General features: G+C 43.7%; 1 protein-coding gene across 18 annotated transcripts in view; it reads left to right on the top strand.

Annotated features, from left to right (window-relative positions):
* The window catches only part of CACNA1C (calcium voltage-gated channel subunit alpha1 C), a 605,715-nt gene that overhangs the window by 493,665 nt on the left and 90,766 nt on the right, over window positions 1-21,284 (top strand). For 11 of the 18 annotated variants that reach the window (XM_066634596.1, XM_066634588.1, XM_066634590.1 and 8 more), the window contains exons 16-22: window positions 1,902-2,016; window positions 3,819-3,939; window positions 4,045-4,114; window positions 11,184-11,316; window positions 12,687-12,816; window positions 15,187-15,246; window positions 17,812-17,918. In XM_066634596.1, the coding sequence (XP_066490693.1) occupies window positions 1,902-2,016; window positions 3,819-3,939; window positions 4,045-4,114; window positions 11,184-11,316; window positions 12,687-12,816; window positions 15,187-15,246; window positions 17,812-17,918 (736 nt within the window). Of the gene's footprint in view, window positions 1-1,901; window positions 2,017-3,818; window positions 3,940-4,044; window positions 4,115-11,183; window positions 11,317-12,686; window positions 12,817-15,186; window positions 15,247-15,388; window positions 15,449-17,811; window positions 17,919-21,284 lie in introns of all 18 variants that reach the window. The other 7 variants (XM_066634593.1, XM_066634583.1, XM_066634587.1 and 4 more) reach the window with 2 other exon arrangements.

Raw genomic sequence — 21,284 nt, 5'->3', positions numbered from 1 at the left:
GGGGTGTCCATACTTTCTGGCAGGAGGGCCACATCATCTCTCTGATACTGTGTTGGGGGCCGAGAAAAAAAATTTAATTCACATTCCAAATTTGAATAAATTTACATAAAGTTACATAAATGAATATATTAGAGATGGAACTTATATGAATGAATGAAGGTCTTGCAATATCTCAAGGACTATAAAAGGCCTTGCACAAAGCAAGACCGGCCTTTCCTTTGCTGCCACTGCTGCATCACAAATATGAAACAGCAGGCAGTGGAGGGAACCCTCATCCCACAGCTCATGCGAGAGGTCAAACAGTCACCCTCATGCTGAGAGCATTCACACCGGACAAGCATGGGCTCCAGCAAGTCTCTGGAGGGCCAGAGTCTCATTGGAGACTGGAGGCTCCCCGCGGGCCAGATTGGGAGTCTCCGAGGGCCGCAAGTGGCCCCTGGGCCAGGGTTTGGGCACCCCTGATATAGGCCATAGAAATTGAGGATTCTTTTTAGTAGGAGATCACAACAAAGTGAAAATTATTGAGATCACTATAATGGCGAAATCGATTAGGTTAGTGGTTCTCACACATTTAGCACTGGGACCCACTTTTTAGAATGAGAATCTGTCAGGACCCACCAGAAGTGATGTTGTGACCAGAAGTGACACCATCAAGCAGGAAAATTTTTAACAATCCTAGGCTGCAATCCTACCCAGATTTACCCAGGAATAAGTCCTATTTACTATCATTGTTAAAAACATATGCATAGTAGCCTTTTAAAAGTATAGGTCTGTAACATTTTCCCAAATGCAGTCACATACTGTGGTAGCATCAAGTTAAATATATTAAAAATAAAATATTGAACTGAATGGGGACCCACCTGAAATTGGCTTGTGACCCACCTAGCGGGTCCCGACCTACAGTATGAGAAACACTGGATTAGGTAATCCATGCATGTACATCCAGTGCATTATTTTTGAAAATATTTATATCCTTTTTCTGCCATTCAAAGTAGCAATCAATAACATACAAATGCAAATATCATTAAAACAAGCAAATATAATAAAATACAAAATAATATTCAGAATTCAGTGACGAGCACAATTAAATATCCACTGAGACTAGTAACTTGCTTCATCTCATGGAAGTGTCATCTAAAGAAGCATGCTTTAGTGGCTTGCTAAAGCTCTGTAAAGGTGAACTCAGACAGGCTTCTCTAGGTAACGTGTTCAATAATGCTGGACTCAGAATTAAGAAGATCCTGATCAGCCCTTAATACATTTTACCTCTTGAAATTATAGAATTTTTAACCAGGGCCTCACCATCTGATCTCAATGGATGGTTGGCACTCATATCGGGAGAGGCACTCTCTCAGATACATCAGACCCAAATGGCTTAGGGGTTTTAGGTCCCATGCTATAAGACAGTAGTTCCCGAACTGGTGGGTCACAACCCGCCAGTCTGGGAAGCGCTGACCAATGCCCCTTTAAGGGGTGGGAGAAGGGAGCAATGTGATCCCCAAGATCACACTGCTGCTGGGAGAAGGGGTTTTTTACCTTGCCTGCAGCCAGCGCTGCAGTCCTGGGAGTTCTGGGGAGACCTCTGAAGGGCTTCTTGTGCCTGCAAAACTGTAAAAAAAGGGGAAGGGCATTTCCAGTTTCATGGCGAAAACCAGAAGTGCTCCCTTTCCCCCTTTTTTACACTTTTGCAGGCACATCCCCCAGGACTGCATCACTGGCTGCAGGTAAGTAGAGAACTCCCGTCCCTTCCCTAGCCTGGAGATTGCATTGTTGCCTTCCCCCCCTCTCCCACAACAACTGACAATTCTCCCAACTCCCTTGCAGGAGTTTGGGAAGCACTACTATAAAGAATTATCCCATACTATTCATTGCCTGTTTTCTTTAAGGATACATGCAAACAGACATCTTGCTGAATGTCTTCTTGGCCATTGCTGTGGACAACCTTGCTGATGCTGAAAGCCTAACATCTGCTCAAAAAGAGGAGGAAGAGGAAAAGGAAAGGAAGAAATTAGCTAGGTAAACCCCTGTGTGAGTGGTTGGGTATAAAAAAATTTAGCTGTGTTGGTTCTAAAAATTATAATAGGAGCATATCCAAACAGCTTTCTACCATCCCAGATGGGTGTTACAGCCTCCAGCTGGAATCATCATAGGAAGTATCTCAGAGAAGAGCAAAACAGGATCCTGGGTGTGTCTCTGGGGGAGCCCCTGAGATTTGACTGATGGGCCCTGAGGGTCATCACCAGGATTGAGGCAAAAGGAGCTGAGGGCTTTGCGCTGTGAGGTGGGTAAGAAGGAGCCTTCTGAGCATGGCCGCAGTGCCTCAGAGTTAAGGAGAGGAGGAATTAAGGATCCACCTTTCTCCTTCTCTTCCTGACTAGGGAAGTCTGCATCCTAGGGAGCCAGAATTGGGGCTGCCTCTGACCCTTGTATGACCAACCTCTGCCCCTGAGCTCCCTGGCTGGCAATAGGCCCCAGTATCCACATGTGGCATTTCATCCCACCTGGAAATAATGTATGTGGGTCTGGCTTGACCGAAGAACCATCAGGTCTGGTAGACTACAAAGCGAGCTGTGAGGCAGCTGGCCCATTCCTGGACACTGAGATATTCTGTGTTCATCCTAAGCCCTTCGAACAGTGAAACTTACATTGGTTGCAGTCAACTAAGGGCCCAATCCTATCCAACTTTCCAGCACCGGTGCAGCCACAATGCAACCCCGAGGTAAGGAAACAAATGTTCCCGTATCTTGAGGAGGCCTCTGTGACTGCCTGCCCACCACAGGATGCAGTATATGTCCCATGGGCACGGCTGAACTGGAATACTGGATAGGATTTGGCTCTAAATGGACTCAGTGAAGACTGGACTCAGTGAAGGGCTGGAGCTGAACTACAGGGACAAGAAGAACTGCAACATATACTGCATTTAATTCCCTGAATTGGAGTGAAAATGCACATTATAAGGAATATGCAAGTTGGCCCATTTATGTTTCCTCTTTTAAAAATAGTACATGTGAATAGAGGGAAAACAGCACGGGGGGTACAGGAGCTTTAGCACTTTGACCCTTTGCAGTTATGATCCTGGGAACTATTCCTTTTCCACAGTACTTCCAGTTTTAAAAAAAAGTTCAGTTGTAAGCCAATTGAATCTTTGTTCCTAGCATAAATTGCATATGCGCAGTGCATGATCAGGACTGAAACTGCGGTGGAGAAGAGTTGACCCCAAATGGTTTTAGTGATTACCTTTTTTTGCTGGGCCAGCATGTGTTGGTTGAATGTGCAAGCCTTCACTTACTATTGTATAGGCAGCAAGGAAGTTAGGTATGTGTTCTTCAGGGACGTGCAGTTAGGGAAGCAGAGACTTACCTATCGTATTCCTTGCCTCAGCCTACCCTGCAATTATGTGCACTCCACCCACTTTCTGAGGGCTTGCACGATCACAGGGGAGGCTGAGCTGCTATTAGACTAGCACTGAGGCGGATGAGAGCTGAGCCTCCCCAATGATTGCATAACCACTCAGAAACTGGGTGGAACCATGCACAGCGTGATTCTCTGTGATTGCACATGCACTCCAGCCAGTTTCTGGGAAGGCTCAGCTCTCGTCTGCCTCAGCTTGTAGTCTGTAGTCTGCCTGTAGTCTCTTCCTCTATAGAGACTTAGTTGCGGCAGCAAAAGCTCAGCCTCCTCTGTGGTTGCGGAAGCTCAGTGACCTGGTGTTCTTGTCATCCTGGGTTATGCACTACTTGATGGCTCTGCAATGGAAAAACAAACACCATTCCGTATTTCATGAATGTTTGCTTTTTCCATCTCTGCTAAATTGTTAGGACTGCCAGCCCTGAAAAAAAGCTGGAGCCTGAGAAGCCAGCTGTGGAGGGGGAGATGAAGGAGGAGAAAATTGAACTGAAGTCGATAACTGCTGATGGAGAGTCTCCGCCTTCTAACCAGGTCTGCTACTTGCTATCACTCAGCTTGCTTTCAGTTGATCATAATTATGAAGGAAGTAGGAAGGAATGATCAAAGCATGCACAATCATTTTTTCTTTCTTGCCAGAGCAATGTAGATGACTATCAGCCAAATGAAAATGAAGAAAAGAATCCCTATCCTTCTACAGAAACACCAGGTAATTCACTACCTGCTCCCACCCCCCCCCCCATAATTTTTGCTTCACCAGCGCAAGAAGCTGAAATTCAAATGCCTATGGTATTAACATCTGGATCACGGAGAGGTCCGTATCATCTGAGAAAGGTCTGAGGCTAGCATTATTCTTAGAAAAGGAATTCCTTTTGTAGGCTCCACTATAAATATTGTTTGGCAAAGCACTAGCCAGTATCTTGTTATAATGTTATAAGTAGGGACCGTGACAAAATGTAGCAGTATGCACACCTTTCAGGGGATAAAGTTTCACTGAACTCCATGGGACATACCTCAGTGTAAATGTGCCCTGGTTTGCATTGTGATGCTGCAGAGGTTAGGTAGAAGTCCTGTCCCTTGCATCTTCACAGCTTCTTTTCTACAGCTTCCAGAGAGTAAGTCCCACAGGACTGACGTGCTGTTTACTGTGGCTCTCGTTCACATTCTTTTTAAATTTCTGAACCCCTGGAGTCTAGTGAGTTCCCAGGAACCTGCATCTTCTACGTGCATAGTCCTGTTTTGGCTACAGTCCTATCAACTTGCAAGACCCAAGTTTGCTAATTAGAGGGAGGGTGCAATACTGCCTTTCGCTTGGGCTGAGGTAAGTCCCTTGTGCCAATCCAGGAGGGTCGCACATGTGCCGTAAAGCATGTTTGTGCCTCCTCGGGAGTAAGCTGCTCTGGCGCACAGAGGCTGAATCCAGCCTCCGTGGCAGCTTCCGCAGAGAGCCTTGCATCAGCCCGGCTGGGCTGACACAAGGCTCTGGGGTGGGCGGGGAGGAGGCAGGAGGGAGGCGTTCCTGGGTGGGAGAGGATGGTTGGGGAGCGTGAGGTGGGGCTGGGATCCAGCACTTATGCTGGATCGCAACCTCTGTGCGATTCTCTGTGACTTCAAGCCTCTCCGCTCTCCTCTGACTTGCGCCACCTCAGGAGGGAAAGGGCGCCTTATCCGGAGGTAAGGGGAAAAGTTTCCCCTTGCCTCTGGCTGAGCCCCTATCCTGCGCTGGACACAGCGCAAGCCTCATGACTTGCCTGTTCCAGCGCAGGGTAGGATTGTGCCCTGAGTGATAGAAATCAGTGGCATACTTGGGAGGGCAAGGGATGCAAATGCCCTGGCACCAGGCTTGGGGGGTAGCACCACTCCTCCCAGCAGCAGCCACCTGTAGCATTCAGCTGAGGTACCAATATCAGTGCACTGATCTGGAGTGTCGATTTTTGGCCCCCAGAAGGTCTTACAAGGCCTTCTGAGGGCCATGGAGGCTATGCGCAGCTTTCCCGGCCCTCCAGAGATCTAGGGAGGAAGGCAGTGGACATTGGGGGATGGCACCTCCAGGTGGGGGTGGCACCCATGGGAGTGTGCCCTGGGCAGGGCAGTGACCAGAAACACCACTGGTAGAAATTGTATTATATAGTGTGTTGTATTTCATATGTATTCAATCTGTGCAAGAAATCGCCATCATATTTCAAATTCTACTGCCTGAATAGAGTGTACAAAAATGCATTTATTTGCATAATTGATTCTGTTTCTGCTAACCACTGAGAGGAGGCAAGCATCAGGCCAGTGAAACCCTGATACTTCTCCACTGGAAGCACCCCTCAACCAACTTTTAACTTTTAAGATTTCACTAGGTATCTCCCACACCTTTTAAAACATATAGTCAGCCTAAAGGACAAGAAATATGCCTTTTAACTTTCAATTGAAAGCCAAGCTTCTCAGATGGTTGAATTGTGCCCGATACCTGATAGATTTCTGTGTCACATTTATGTAGAGGCAAGATAAAATAAATCCTAAATTATACATGGCATTTGTTCTGCTTTGAAACAATTTCTGATTTTGGAGATCTTCTTTTGACAGAGCTCTAAAATCAGAAGTTAGCCTATTGCTTGGTCCCCTTTCACTTTTTTTGATTACTGGCTACTGCTCTCAGAAAGCCACAGAAAGTGTATATAATCAGTCCCACCCGATGTTAAATAGTTTTCAAAGATTTGTTGTGAACATCGAAAATTCGCTTCTTTACTGAGATCAGATTTAGTACAGGCGTCCACCACTTAACAACTGTTTGCTTAATGATGGACCGCATATATGACGGTGTTCAAAGCACAATAAAGATACCCTTAATGAGGCAATTGTGTCTCCCATAGCCTGCCGCAGAGTGTCTTACACAACAGAGAGGCTCTTAATGCCAAAAAAGAGGCAATCTATCTCCAGTAGCCTGTGCAGCCAGCTAGTGTCTGGCAGGCAGTGTCTGTTTACACAACAAAGGCAATAGATTGGACTGAATGTTCACTTAATGACCTAATCGCCTAACAATGGGATCAGAGAATGTATCCCAGTCATTAAGTGGTGTGCACCTGTAGTTTGTGCTATATACCATGACTGCTGTGTTTGATCCTTTTAAGAAACTTGTGGATTGCAGTTCTGTTCACATAACTGTTGAGTTTGTGTGGCTGTAGGAAAAATATTTGCATTGCCTTCTGTGTAGTGGTTATCAACTCACCATGAGTAGGTATGCGTACCTGCCATCACTCATAGGATTCAACATTTAGTGCTTTTTTTTTGGTAAGTATGATTTGGTCCAACATGTACTGAAAGCCAAATCTTGGTGTGCACCATTGAGTTCATATAGTCACCTTATACAGGAACCACCATGCACCCAAACAGGTGTATGAATAGGCCTGTAGCCAATGTGGGTCCAGCAGAAACCTAAATTGGAATAAATCACTAGTGCTTGACCTTTCTAGAAAGATAAGGTAATGATCAGGCCATTACACCTCCTAAACAGTGAATCAGAACTGTGTCCAATTCCCAATTAATCTGTCCTTCTAATTCAAGCTAGGCAGAGCCATGCCTGTTATCACACTCCTGTGCTTGTTACCATGTTTCTAGTCCTGCCCTAAACCAGAATCAGCAATAAGGAGATTATTTGCTCACAGGTCTCTAATGAACTGAGCTCACAGCTGGGTGAGATGGAGCACACTACTTAAGATGGAGACAGGCTGAGGCCTAAATTTTACCTGCTTTTTACAGAGAGGTAGTTAACCCCTTTTTCTTCCAATCATTTGCATCTCAAAATCACATCCAAACTGCTTTTTGATCAACATGAAGAAAGATACAAGATATGGTTCTGAAACTGAGCCAGCCTCTGCCCATTCGCAGTTCCTTGGCTGAGACTGCTTTTGGCTGCTTTTGGTTAGCAAAAAAAAAAAAATGTAGAGAAAAGCCATTTTGTCCCAGAGATATTCTGAGTAGCATCAACTTTGAATTCATCCTGAACACTGCATGTAGTTTTTGAAATCATTTTTATTTATTCCTTTCTGTGTATCAGTTGCCCAGTGAACATTGAACATGACAGTTTCCTTGCCCTTAATAGTAATCCAAATTTGTTGTACTTCAAGTGCAGGCAGTGTGTTCTCATTCTGTTCATCTGGAACAACACCTGACTTAAGACCTCTTCTTGTACACTATTGCTGTATGCATGTGCTCTTGCTATTCCAGCCTTTTGCTATATCCACGTAGCTTTGACTGTCATTATTTCTCATTTTGTGTCACCTGTTCCAAGCATCTTTGGCTCAAGGCTTAATTTCATATTGCTAAAGATTCTCCCCCTAGTAGCATCAGTTCTGCTTCCAGAAATCCGTCACACTAATTCAGTCTCTGAAAATGGTTTGTATTTTTATTTTATCTGCTTCTCCAAGAAGATTGATTCCTCTCTCCAAATATTTTTGACTGCATGCACTGCAGTTTGGATACCAAACCCCCTTTACTATATTCTTATTGATATTGATATATAACCAGAGGTGGATGAGGCAATAGGTCAACATGTCAGAACTGGCAATTCAGAGGGCGAATAGTTGAGCCTGGAAGCATGCAGGCAGTCAAGCAAGCAGATAGGTGGGTAAGTGTACACAGTGAAGAGTAAACAAGTGAAGAGAAGGACAAGGATAAACTTTGTAACAATGGTTTTTGGCTTGTAAGGATTCCCAATAACCACAAAGCCAAACTATAAGCTCATACCCCCCCCCAGTTTTCTCATTAATCTTTTTCTACCTTTGATGTCTTATCTTTACACTGCAATATTGCTTCAAGCTTCCCCCAGCTGCAGGCCCTCTGGGCATTCATTATGCAGTTCACAATCCTATCCCCTTGCCTCCTCCATCAGCCACTAAAAAGAGCAGCTGAATTGGCAGTCTTCCATTGAGCAGAAGAATTGTCATGATGAAGATGATGATGGCGATGATAAAATAATTGAGTGCAGACAGGGCACTAATCTTACAAAGTAGCTCAAATGCAGGTGATGAGTTTAGGCTCTTTAAATGTATTAAAGGCAGGTGAGAATAAAACTGTGAGATTGTGCAATATTTTAAAGTACAAACAAAGCCAAAATAATGTTTAAAAATGATTTCTTCTTGTTCTTATATTTTACTGCTCTTCTGAGGAGCAAAGTACTGTATTTCCAGACTTTATCTCATTATAATTGTAATGACTCTAGCAGGTTAACTTTTCCTTCTTTATACATACCTAATCCTTTCCTGAAATCCGTTCCTTATAGTGGAAATCTGGATCACAATTATTTCATTTTTACAGTGGGAAGCATTCTCATTCCAAATCCATTCCAAATTCACCCTAAATGCCTGACAGCATTAGGAAAAATTGGCCTGGCACAGTAAAACAGAATAAATAACATTTAATAACAACATTATACAGGGTTAAAGTGTTAAAGTCTGCAGTGAAAATGTTTCAGAAGTTTTAGCATCACATAATGAGGTTTATTACCCCAAGCTTTAGCTGCAAACTATGAGTGACTCAATTTTCACCCGATTTTCCACTTTTCCCATTACAGTATTTTTTTCATATTCTTCTGTTCTTTAGGACCCAGATTCAAAGTAATTTGTAGAAACATAGCAGAAGATGAAGTTGGTTTCTTACACCAGAGCTGTGCATTTAAAAGACTGTTTTTCTTCTTTCATACGGTTGCTGCACAGCTAAGTCAGAAATGAGCTACTTTACTGGTTCTCAAACTTTTTACTGCCACAACCCATTTCGTGAGCCAAAACAACTGTGTTGCACCCTCAAATGCCTTGTGGCTTCTGGATTGCATTTCCAAATATGACTCCACAGGGCATTTTGGGGCGTGACACAGCCAATGAAGTAGGTCGTGCACTGGTGCGACCTAAAAGCCACAAGGCATTCTGGGTCACGCCAGCCCCACAACTCACCAAAAATCAGGTTGTGACCCACAATTTGAGAATTGCTGAGCTAGTTCATCCACATCTAGCATTTGGGTAAAGGAAGAGACAAAATAGTCAAAATGTAAATACAGGATCACCATGGAATTGAGGAAGAAGTCAAAGATAGCTTGTATTGAGAATTGCTAGTAGGACAGTGCAGTCTGATATACACACCAATTCTTTGTATCATCTTGCAGCTTTTCTGTTTATCTAATTAACCAAATGGCACCTGTGGATTGTGCTTATTAAACGATGCTGTTGTTCTGTGCATAATACCACATTAGATTTTGCAGGTGTTTAAAATATTCAAAGCGTTCTTTCAAACATTACCTTATCCCCACAGGCCTCCCGAAAGCCCCCTTCCTTGGCATTTCTTCCTTGAGGGGTGCCTGGAGCAATAGTGCCTGCAGCTCTTGTTCTTCAGAACTTGGTTCAAGAGTCCTTTAGCTTTGTCTTTAGTCTTTAGTTCTTCTTTCACTGAATTTTAAAGAAGCTAAAAATTCCAAGAATTTATTTTAAGTTCTCTATAGGAAAAAGTATCCATCCTTTGGGAATGGTCTGTATAGTGTTTACTTCCCGGGGACAGGGGGAAGGTCAGTATTATCTCCACCCAGGGTGCAAGAATTAACAGAGGTGGAAGAAATCAGTAGCCATGTTGACCACCACCCTTCCCAACCACAAGAGTGGGTTGTCCCACACAATCCAGTTATTAACATTCCACAGTCACATAGCAGATGTATCAATTCATTTAGTACAGGAAAATGCAGAAAACTCCCAGCATCACTAAGCTCATAAGAATTGGATCTGGCCAGGGGTCCATCTACTACTGTTTTCTGTGTCCAGCTATGTACTATGGAAAATCACAGTCAGTATATGATATAATCGCAGTGCCCTGAGGCTTAGCCTCCAGCATTCAGGAATCCAGATAACACAGAACTTTTTTGGACTCTAGTCAACCTCTGGGTGGGTGAATGGCCTAACTTGGATAGTGCCTCACTCATCCTAAAGAACTAGCTCTACAGTTTGGAAGTTCTCCTGGATCCAGCTCTGTTATGTGATACTCAGGTGACATATGTGGCTGGTGCCCAATCCTATCCAACTTGCCAGCACTGCCAGTGGGACATATGCTGCATCCTTTGTGGAGAGCAGTGATGGAGGCCTCCTCAAGGTAAGGGAATTTTGTTCCCTTAACCCAGAGCTACATTGTGGCTGCATCGGTGCTGGAAAATCGGATAGGATTGGGCCCTAGCTAGAGTGTCTTTGCTTGGTGTACCAGCTGCAGTCCTTTCTGGCAAGAATGTGTCTACCTTGATGTATGATCTGGTAACTTCAAGAGTACTAGCCCTTCTAGCCAACCCCAGTACTAGCCAGGATAACTGAGGCAAGGTAAAACAGGAGAAGCGTAGGCCGTGGTGCTCTTGTCATCCACTCTTGGGACTTTATCAGAAGCCTGAGACTACATTGTTTCTGTGATACATTGTTTGTTTGTTTGAAGTTGTAAACTGCCTTGAGTACCTTTTCTGAGGCAGAAAAGCATTATATAAATGCACTAGATAAATAGATAAATAAAGCTGGATGGCAGACCTTGCAGACCTTATGGTAAAGTATAGTTCTGGGTCCAGAAGTTCACACCACACTCTTTCTCCACCACACCTACTTTCACAAGCATACAGTGACGATGTACATAAACAGACATACTCCCATGAACGCCACATTTCAGTATAGCATGCAGGATCATTCACGCTAAATGCTGAAACATGGTTAACCCAGTTTTATGTGACAACCCAGAAGTCCGCTTCTAATTAAATAAAAATAAAAACTGCCTTTCAGGAGAGGAAGAAGAGGAAGAGCCTGAGATGCCTGTTGGGCCTCGCCCGCGTCCCATGTCTGAATTGCATCTCAAGGAGAAAGCAGTGCCAATGCCGGATGCCAGTGCTTTTTTCATCTTCAGCCCCAGCAACAGGTATTTGGAGGTGGCTATTCTGTTGTGACGTTTGCTGCCAATGCAGAACAGACATCCTGCTTCTATGGAAGCCTGAAAAATTGTGGTTTATGGTGTGAACTATCTTTAGAGTCAGACTCTCTCCTTACAAGCCCACATGAAAAATCCATGTTAGGTGGAACTGTATGTCACAATCATTAACATGCAAAACTTTTAAAGGAGGCAAATCATGGAAGATTTTGGCAACAACCAAAGTAGCCAGCCTGAAGAAAAATACCTTCTGTCTGCATGCAGCACCTCTCTGCTTAGGTGGAAAGAAGGAATAATTTGAGTCAGCAAAATCTCTTACTCTTCTCAGTAAGGCAGTAATTGTTACAAACAGCATAGTGATCGTTGTGGTCATTAACTTACAACTGTTAACAGCTGGATCTATAAGGAAGAATACACAGTCCTTAATCTAATCTGTTATAAAATGATTAAAGAATTCTGGATGTCACCGTGTAAGTATATAGAATTAAGAAAACTCTGGAAATTTGTTCCAAAATGTTGAGACCTTTCTTACCTTGCAGCCCAGTCCTACTCAGAACTGGCACAACAGGGCCTCATGGTCCACCTTGTATCCAGGGCTGAAAATCAGCAGGCTAGAGGTCTCCTTGGGGTAAGGGGACATTTGCTCCCTTCACCTGTGTTGAGCCCTAGGCTGCAAAACAGCTGGCTCAAGTTCATGAATCCCTGTGTAGGAATTTCACGCCTGGTACGGGAGTTAGGATATGGCAGTGGCCTCCTCCGCCCTCACCTCCCTCCTGGGCCTGAACCACCTCTTCCCTACTCTCCTCTCCATCCTGAAACACCCCCTCCTCTGATCCACCCTCCCCCTGCCCCTACACCGCACAGAGCAGCTCTTCCCTGCTCCTGCAGCCATATGTCTGTATTCAGCACTGCAGGGATGGTTTAGGCCATTCCACCAGCACTGCTTACTGTTGGCGCAAATGTGCTTTATAGAATGTTTGTGTCAGTGCTGCACTACAATAGGATTGGGACATTAGTCATTTTTCTGTTGAAGGTGAAATAATTGTGGCAATTGCTGTGGTCAGGTGTGAACTGATACGACTGAATGTTCCGCAGAAAAAATGTTTCCACCTAAAAAAACTAGGTATCAGGGATCAGAGTATCAGCCTTCTACCGAGCATGCAAATGTCGTGTGGTGGATATGTATGAGCATTCGTTCATGCAAGTCCTCAGTTATCATCTGAAGTGGTACAGCTCAGACTCTTCAAGTGAGAATTTGGACTTCAAAAGCAGAGACATTACTTGGCTTTCATTTTTTTCCCCAATGCTCTTTGCTGGATAAGGTGGTATTTCTCTTTTCTCTCTCTTTTTTTTGGTTACAGGTTTCGGGTCCACTGCCATCGCATCGTTAATGATAACATTTTCACCAACCTGATCCTCTTTTTCATCTTGCTCAGCAGCATCTCTTTGGCAGCTGAGGACCCTGTCCGACACACCTCCGTTAGGAATCAAGTATGCCTTCCACCCTTCCTTCCTTACAGCTTGTTCAGAACAAGGTTCAGCAATCAGATCAGAAAACCCTGATCTATCCCAGCCCCATCCCTGCCCATACAAAATTCATGCCTGATCAGTATATAAATATTCTTGTTAATAAGCATAATATAGGTTTCAGCCAATCCTGTGCACATTCACTCCAAATTCTGGGTAAATTCATTTCTAAATCTGCATCCAGATTGAATTATGTACGTGTTCACAAACGGACTTGGTATATTATGGCCCGGTTCCTAACCCACTTTCCAGCACAGGCAAAGCTGTGCCAAAGGGATGTGTGCTGCATCCTGCAGTTGGGTGGCACTTACGGAGGCCTCCTCAAACTAAGGGAACGTTTGTTCCCTTACCTCGAAGCTTCATTGCCATTATGTCAGTGCTGGAAAGTGGGTTAGGATTGCGCCCTATGCTGTTTCTAAAATTCAGAATGTTATCTTGTATATTTGGTTGACAGAAAGCAAGTAAGGAGGTAGATGGAGAAAGGAATGACGAAGGTATTTCTATTAAATGAGCAAGTAGGAGATGTAGAAAAGAGCTGAAGGAAGAGACAGGAAGTTGTGAATGCACTCAACATTTACCTGTGACACCTGGGGCGCAATCCTAACCCCTTATGTCAGAGCTAGATACAGCTGCATCTGTGCGGTAAAGTTGGATAAGATTGAGCCCAAAAGAAAATATTTCAGTACCCATCATGTAATTAATCTGTGGAACTTCTTGTTGCAGAAGGTGGTGATGACACCTGGTCTATATGCCTTTAAAAGGGGATTGGACAATTTTATAGAGGAAAATTACATCACAGGTTACAAGCCATGATGGGTATACATCCTGGTTCTAGAAGTAGGCTATATCTGAATGACAGATGCAGAAGAGTGGCAACAGGATGCAAGTGTCTTGTTGTTTTGTGCGCTCCCTGACACATCTGGTGGGCCACTGTGAGATACAGGAAGCTGGACAAGATAGGCCTTTGGCCTAATCCAACAGGGCTCTTCTTATTTTCTTATGCTTGTCAGGGAATAGGGAACAGCTGCAAACCCAACACGATCAGAGCATTCAGTGGAATTACGGAACTTGGCACATCAGTTAGAAATCACCTGTGAATTTGGCCTATGGGATACTGCATTACTGGTGGAACTAGAGACATATCTTGGGCGGAACCTGAGGTGCATGTGCCCTGGGCACTACTCAAGTGGGGCACAACTGCCCCCAGGCCCCACCCAGTCACCTCTGGATTCTCCCTGGAGGGCGTAGCACTGCTGGCTTTGTGCACCCCACCCTCTGGGGAGAACTCAGAAGTAGCAAACAATGTGACATTGCCCTGACATCATGACGTCATTGTCCTGGATGCCAGGCAAGGTCATTACGCCTCTGAGTGGAATAATCAGATTCCTAGCAAAAAAGCTTATTTGTTATTTGACACACTATTATATATTTACTATACAACCATTGTATTTGTAAAATTCAAAGATATTGTTTTTGTGTTCTTGTCTGGCTGTTTCATGTTTTTTATGTTGCCTTCTGTTTATTTAAATTGACTATGAGCCTCTCTGAGTTCCTACTGACTGAAGGAGAAAGGCAGGATAAAAATATTTCAAACAAATACATAACTTGTTCATTTATGTGGGAGCTATAATAGGCCTCCTAGTCCAATCCTAACCATGTTTATTTGGAAGCAAGTCACACTGATTTGAATTGGGCTGACTTTTCAGCATGTATATTTAGGATTGCAGCTTCAGTTAAATGAAAGAAAACATTTTAAGACATGGATTTCTGTTTGAATGTCTCATATAGCAACAGAGATTCCATCAACAGTTCTTATATTACTTAACACTTGAAGTAATGGTTAAATATAAATGTCAAAAATACACTCTTGTTCTCCCTGATAACAAGGCACATACAAATGTACTAGCAGCTACTGTATAGTAATTAGAAAACACCATGACAGACAAATAGAAGAAGGTTGAACAGAAAGTAGTTACTGAAAAGGAAGTTGTACATTTTCTACCAGAAATCATGATATATTTATGTTTTCTGTTTGAAGTGTAATTTGATAATGTTTGGGATGTCTGTTTGACAGGAAGACACTTTGCCTTATCATGAAAATGTGCTTGGCAAAATAGTGAATGAAGAAAGATGCCATTTAAACGTGCTGCTTGTAGCTGGACCATTGCCTTCACCAAGAAGTTGTTTCAAAGCCACCCTCCTTCCTGCATCCCTTTTCTCCCCATCCTCCTCCCTGGTTAAAACAGTTGTGCTTTTTAATTTTGAACTGTGACTTGCTCTTGCAGTGATCACTCACAGATCTCCTCCCATCCCCTATTCTCTTTTGTTTTACAGATTCTTTTTTATTTTGATATATTTTTTACTGTCATTTTCACCATTGAAATTGCTCTGAAGGTAAAGTCCCCATCTTCTCCTCCATTATCTTCTCACTCATGAGCCCACTAGTTCTCTGCTGTCATCTGTCGCTAGCACACACACCTGTTTTGTGTCTTGGTCACGCTCAGTAACCACTAACCCGATTGTGCTTATTTTTCAGATCCTAGGCAATGCAGATTATGTCTTCACTAGTATCTTTACATTAGAAATTATTCTTAAGGTAACCAATATGAGCAATGCACTTCTCTCTTTCACGTTTGCTTTGTCTTTTGTGCCACTTGAAATCCCCAGTGTTACCTCCACAGATAGGCCATCCTTCATAGCTCAGTAGTGATTGTGTATGCTTTTTAAAAAACTGTTCCATTTTAATAGGAAAACCCCACTGGTTTCTATAGTTGTTTTACCATGCTAGACTGCCAGCCAAAGAAAGCATAATGTCCATATTTTAGGAATCTGAGGGAAAGGCGAATATCCTGGCTTGCTTTCCTCCTGCCTCTAGTAGCAGTGAGGAAGGGAGATAAAAGAAGCTGTATCAGTTGTCAAGAAAAGTTACAGTAGATTAGAATGGGTCCAGGCTGTCAAAGCCTTGCCTCCTCACCCAATAAACTTGTACATATCTGAAGTGGTGTTTTCATTTAGTCAGAGCTAGACTCAACAAGCCTTTTCCTTCAGAACTGTCCTGACCATTGCCTGAAACGTGACAAGAAAAGGACAAGAGTCAGACCATAGATAAAAGAAGACAAAAAATTGGGATATTGGCTTTCTCTTCTCCCTCCTTTTTCTTACAACCTTGAAGTCCTTTCTCCTGCTGTTAATGAAAGGAGAAACTGCCTTAAACACAAATATGCACACCTATCAAATGCTATCCTGCAAATACATTGCTTCTGCTGCCTCTACTATACAAATCTGTAATATACCGAACATAGATACACTTTTGAAACTGTGATGTTGATTACCATCTATTAATATGTACATTCACATTAAATCTGAACATAAATTTACAAACAGGAAAGGAGACTATCATATTCTTCACCTTCCACTAGCTCACATTTAGGCTCTATATTTAGCTCTTTGTCAGCACCCTGTTCTCCATTCTCTCTTATTGCGCATTCACAATATCAGAATGAAGTACTATATAAGGATTATGGTTAGCTATACTGTATAAGTGTCATAGGAAGCCAAAGTAATGTCATTTGCCATCTATGAGTTACCTTAGGCTGCAATCCTATCCATCTTTTCTTGGGAGTAAGCCCTGTTGAACACAGTATGACTTACTTCTGAGTAGACATGCATAGGCTTGTGCCCTAACTATCTCAAAGAAATTGAACATTAATTAATGACCACCTTTGTTCTGAACAGTATTATTTTCCATTGACATCACTGTCCTAATATAAAAGCTGCAACAAAATAATACAGCACTTCTGTATGCCACTGAATCCTGCAGCAGGAATAAACACAGCACACCACATACAGTACTACAACTCAACAGAGCTTCTCATTCTGATTTCAATGGTGTCTCCTCCTTCCCTTTTAGATTGCCATGCAAAATGCAAGCCCTGAAAGGCAACTCTACTACCTTTGTTATGGCAAGATTCCTCCCTTCCCCCAACCAACAGTATCCTTTAGTATAAACTCTGCTTGAAAAGCAGAGTTTATACTTCCCTTCTGATTTCTGTCTGATGAATTGGTACCCAGTTCTTCTTAACTTCATTTGGTTTTTGATGGCTAATCACTTTGGTTTATTAGTTCCTAGCTGCTTTGGCATATCTTTGATCAGGTATGCCATGGAGAGGACTGGCTGGAAACTGCTAGGTTCTCTGGCTTTAAAGTACCCTATCCTGGGTTTGTTGTAGAAATTCAAGAATACACTTTAAGTGGCTTGTTCTTCACACCCCAGTGAGTGTTGTTGCTAGCTAGAGAATTCTGAGATCGGATATGTATCTTCAAATTTAAGAGGTCATTTTGGAGTCCCTTTTGCAGACAACACTGTCCTTTAACAATCATACATTGGTTTCTTTTTGTTGGGTATTTCAAGAAAAGGGAGTTTGCCAGATTGGCTGTGGCAATAACATATTGGATCAGTTGGGTTTGCCGTGGTCTGGCAAATAACATGCAAAAATGCCACATGCAAAAATATAAAAGTTCCATGGAAGAAGGCTCATGATGCATGATACTTTCCTGTGTCATGGAGCTCATATGCGAGAAGACAGGCTCAGTCTAAGATAGGCTTGTACTAGTGTCTGTAGGAAAAAAAAAAATGAGTCTACATTCTAAAACACCTCCCCAAACAAATCTATACAATCTTGTATTCTCTATATGTATGCATTTCCAAAGGAATGATTATAGATTGCAAATTAACAATCTCTTAGTTGGGCTGGACACTGCAACCTTTCTCTGCATATGCATTCCTGAAAGCTATCTTAACTATCTCCTTTTTTCTTTGACACTGAGTTAAAAAGTCTATAGCTGTTCTGCACTGCAGTACCATGATGTGTTACCCCTCCCTCGGCTTGCTCTGAGAGATGGTTCCTGAGCTTATGCTAATGGCAAAGTTTGTTTGTGTCTCCATGTGATTGCCCACAGATGACTGCTTATGGAGCTTTCCTCCACAAAGGCTCCTTCTGCAGGAACTACTTCAACATCCTGGACCTGCTGGTGGTTAGCGTTTCTCTCATCTCCTTTGGGATCCAGTGAGTGAGCCATTTTCAGCTGAGAAAATCCAGTGTTCACAGAGAGTGGGAAGGGTTAATGGAAAGAAGGGGGGAAGGCCATATCCGCACTGCAAGTGAGCCTCTCTGTGGTTTGACGTGGGTAGTCATAGTTGGTTACTGCAGATGGCCCTCTCTTCCCCCCTTAGCGGTGCTCCTGAATCAGACCGTTCTTCGTTGGTACATGTTGAATTATTTTAGGGCAGCTAGATTTCACTAGGGATATCTGAATACAGTTTGGTTCCTATTTCATTCTTCATCCCTCTCTTCCCTTGGTGAATGGAACTGCTGCCAGCAACTCCAGTGATCGCTAGGTTTGTCAAGCGCCTGGTCCTATGTCCTGATTCTCCTACACTGTATAAATAAATATCTTTGAAGTATTATCTCTCATTATGTAAACTGTAAAGTGTTTGCAAAGTATAATCAAGAAAAAAAAATGTTATATAAATCTCACAGGCATAGCATAGGTTGTGGAACAAGAAATCCTAATTTAAGAGTAGGTGGAAGAGACTATAGGGCAAGACTTCTTCCTTAGTGCACTGACCCAGATTTCTCAGCTCTTGAACTCAGCTGCAGGAAGCCACATGTTTTAACTTGGCAGAGATTAAAACTGGAGGCAGGGTGCTTAGTGCTAGGCAGAAGCAAGCTGTAGTGAAGCACCTTTAAAGGCATGAGTCATTGAAGAATTAACTGACATACTCCTTTCTTTGAATTAGCATTTTGGTGAAGTACTTCTCAGCATCCTTATCTTAAACTGTCTTGTGATGACGACAGCTTGGCAACACTTTTGTAATGTGTCTACAGTTCATTTGGCAGCCTGTCCTGTCTAAGGAAGTCCTCCATTCCCTCTTTATCAATACGATATTCTGCATTCAGTTCAGCAGTACAGTGGCCGATAACTCCCACCACTCTCTCCTTTTGGTGACTTACTTATGAATGCAGTATCTAAACTAATGGACTATTCAGTAGCAAAAATCTCCATTAAGTACTGAATTAAGGCATAAATTTAAGACAATCTAAATGTCAAGAAATACAAGTGAATGCAAATGCGAACAATTCCCACTCTCAGTGGCCAGGACGTAAACATTTGCCTTGCAGCATACAGTAGTAAAATGAACAAGATCTTTCTTGCTGGTCCCATGAACTATTCATTAAGAAGGAACCATATTCAAGGGTTACGAATAATTGAATAAAGTCATTGTACACATTTCCCATCCTCCCAAAAATATCAATTGCATGGATTTTAGCTAGTTTAAATGTGCCTACCTTATTTCCAGGGTGTCCCGTCCCCCTGGTGCTTTGCAGTATCAAGAGAGAATAGAATGTTTTAGCCAGGGAAAGGATTTCTGTTTCTTTAGCCTGAGGGTCAGGAGTGTCTCCACAGGAAGGGGCTGGTGGATCATGAGCCAGAGAGAGAGGCCCATGCCCAATCTGATAGACCAGGGGTGTCCAAAGTTTTTGGCATGAGGGCCACATCATCTCTCTGACATCATGTTGGGGGCCAGGGGAAAAAAGAATTAATTTACATTTAAAATTTGAATAAATTTACATAAGTTTACATAAATGAATATATTAAAGATTAACATATATGAATGAATGAAGGTCTTGCAATAGCTCAAGGCCTATAAAAGGCCTTGCACAAAGCAAGGCTGGCCTTTTCTTTGCTGCTGCTACTGCATCACAGACGTGAAACAGCAAGCAGTGGAGGGAGCCCTCATCCCACAGCTAACACGAGAGGTCAAACAGTCGCCCTCACACTGAAAGCAGTTGCGTTGGGCCAGTGTGGGCCCCAGCAAGTCTCTGGAGGGCCAGAGGCTCATTGGAGACTGGGAGCTCCCTGAGGGCCACATTGGGAGTCCTCGAGGGCCACAAGTGACCCCAGGGCCGGGGTTTGGGCACCCCTGTGATAGACTACCACTGCTCCTCACTACCTGGTAAACCAGGGCTTGGGAGCAGAAGTGCAATTAAACAAAACAGTGCCCGGGGCAAGGAACTTCCACACAAGCCAGAACAGGCAGTAGGGACCTCAGAAGACTGCCTGGAGAGCAGTGTTTTTGCTGCACGACTGTAAGGGAAGCTATTTGGGGCTGGTCCACAGGAAACATCCACTCCAGTGGCAGGTGCCCTGCTCTGTGTGGTAGGTGCTCCCCAGGGCAGGTGCTCCGCAATTGATACACCTCTGATTGGGAATACATCTAGTTAGCTTACCACCAGGCACAGGGGTACACTTGCAGCAGCATGCTGTCCTGTTCTTTCCCTTCAGTGCTGTAACTAAGCAGGAGTGGTACATTGTGCCCCTGTGGCAGGATGGCGGTTTTCCGCCATCTTAGCTGGAAGGTGAGAACTCTTACCTGGGGCACACAGCAAATGCTGCAAAATCAGCCTGCCTGCCCTTGTTCCCATACAGTTCCAAATCAAACCATTTATGGGGCCAGGGCTGTGCACGCGTGGGGGAGGGGGAGGGCAGCACAGGTGCATGGAGATGATGCAATGATGCAGGGGCATCATTGCATCATTTGGCCACAGGCACCAGCTGGCCCAGCTACACTACTGTTTCCCCTGAACCATTTCACGAATCCTGGATATTCCCTTCTCTCTTACAATGAAATACCAGGAACCAAGGAATTGGGAAATGGTGCTGAGGGAAGAAAGAGGATGTTTTGCTACTATAACCGAACTCCACCACTGCCCAGATAGGTGACTCATTCGGTATAGTCACTGTTGCTGAGGATGGTAGCATAAAACAAGACTTGCTTCCATCTGTTGCCGGATTCCCAAGCAGGGCTTTTGCTTCAGGTGCCCCTAAAAGTTGGAGGGGGCCAGGTGTCAACCTCCTAGAGACTGCGGGCACAACAGGAATTTTGAGAAGGAATGGCAGGTACCACTGCAAATGGCTAGGGACAAGGCCCAGGCACAAAATGAGAACCTGTATGCATGCACGCACCTTTCACCCATCCATCCACATGCACGCACCTTTTATCCATCTATCCATCCAAAACCTGCACACACATACCTTCCACCCATCCATCCATGTACATACACCTTCCACACATAATCACACAGGCACTTTCTAACTATCCATCCTACTATATTCCATGAGCCCTGCTGCTACCACCTAGCCTCCAGCGCTTTCTCCTCACCTTCCTTTTTCCTCTTTTCCTTGGTGTGTTGCTCTTTGAAGCTCTGCAGGGCTCAGCACCCACTTGTGTTTCAAGGGGAAGGGGTAGGAGAGGAAGTGCAGGTATGAGGAATAAGAGATGCTCTCTCTTCCACTCCCTTTTGTTCTGTAGGTTTCCCCTTTCATAATGCCAGGCTAATGGTGTGGAAGCCAGGCAGTAAGAACGTGGA

This window comes from Tiliqua scincoides, chromosome 7, assembly GCF_035046505.1.
Source record: "Tiliqua scincoides isolate rTilSci1 chromosome 7, rTilSci1.hap2, whole genome shotgun sequence".
Taxonomy (NCBI): Eukaryota; Metazoa; Chordata; class Lepidosauria; order Squamata; family Scincidae; genus Tiliqua; species Tiliqua scincoides.
The sequence above is the reverse complement of the archived record's forward strand: the minus strand, read 5'-3'. Positions and strand labels throughout refer to the sequence as shown.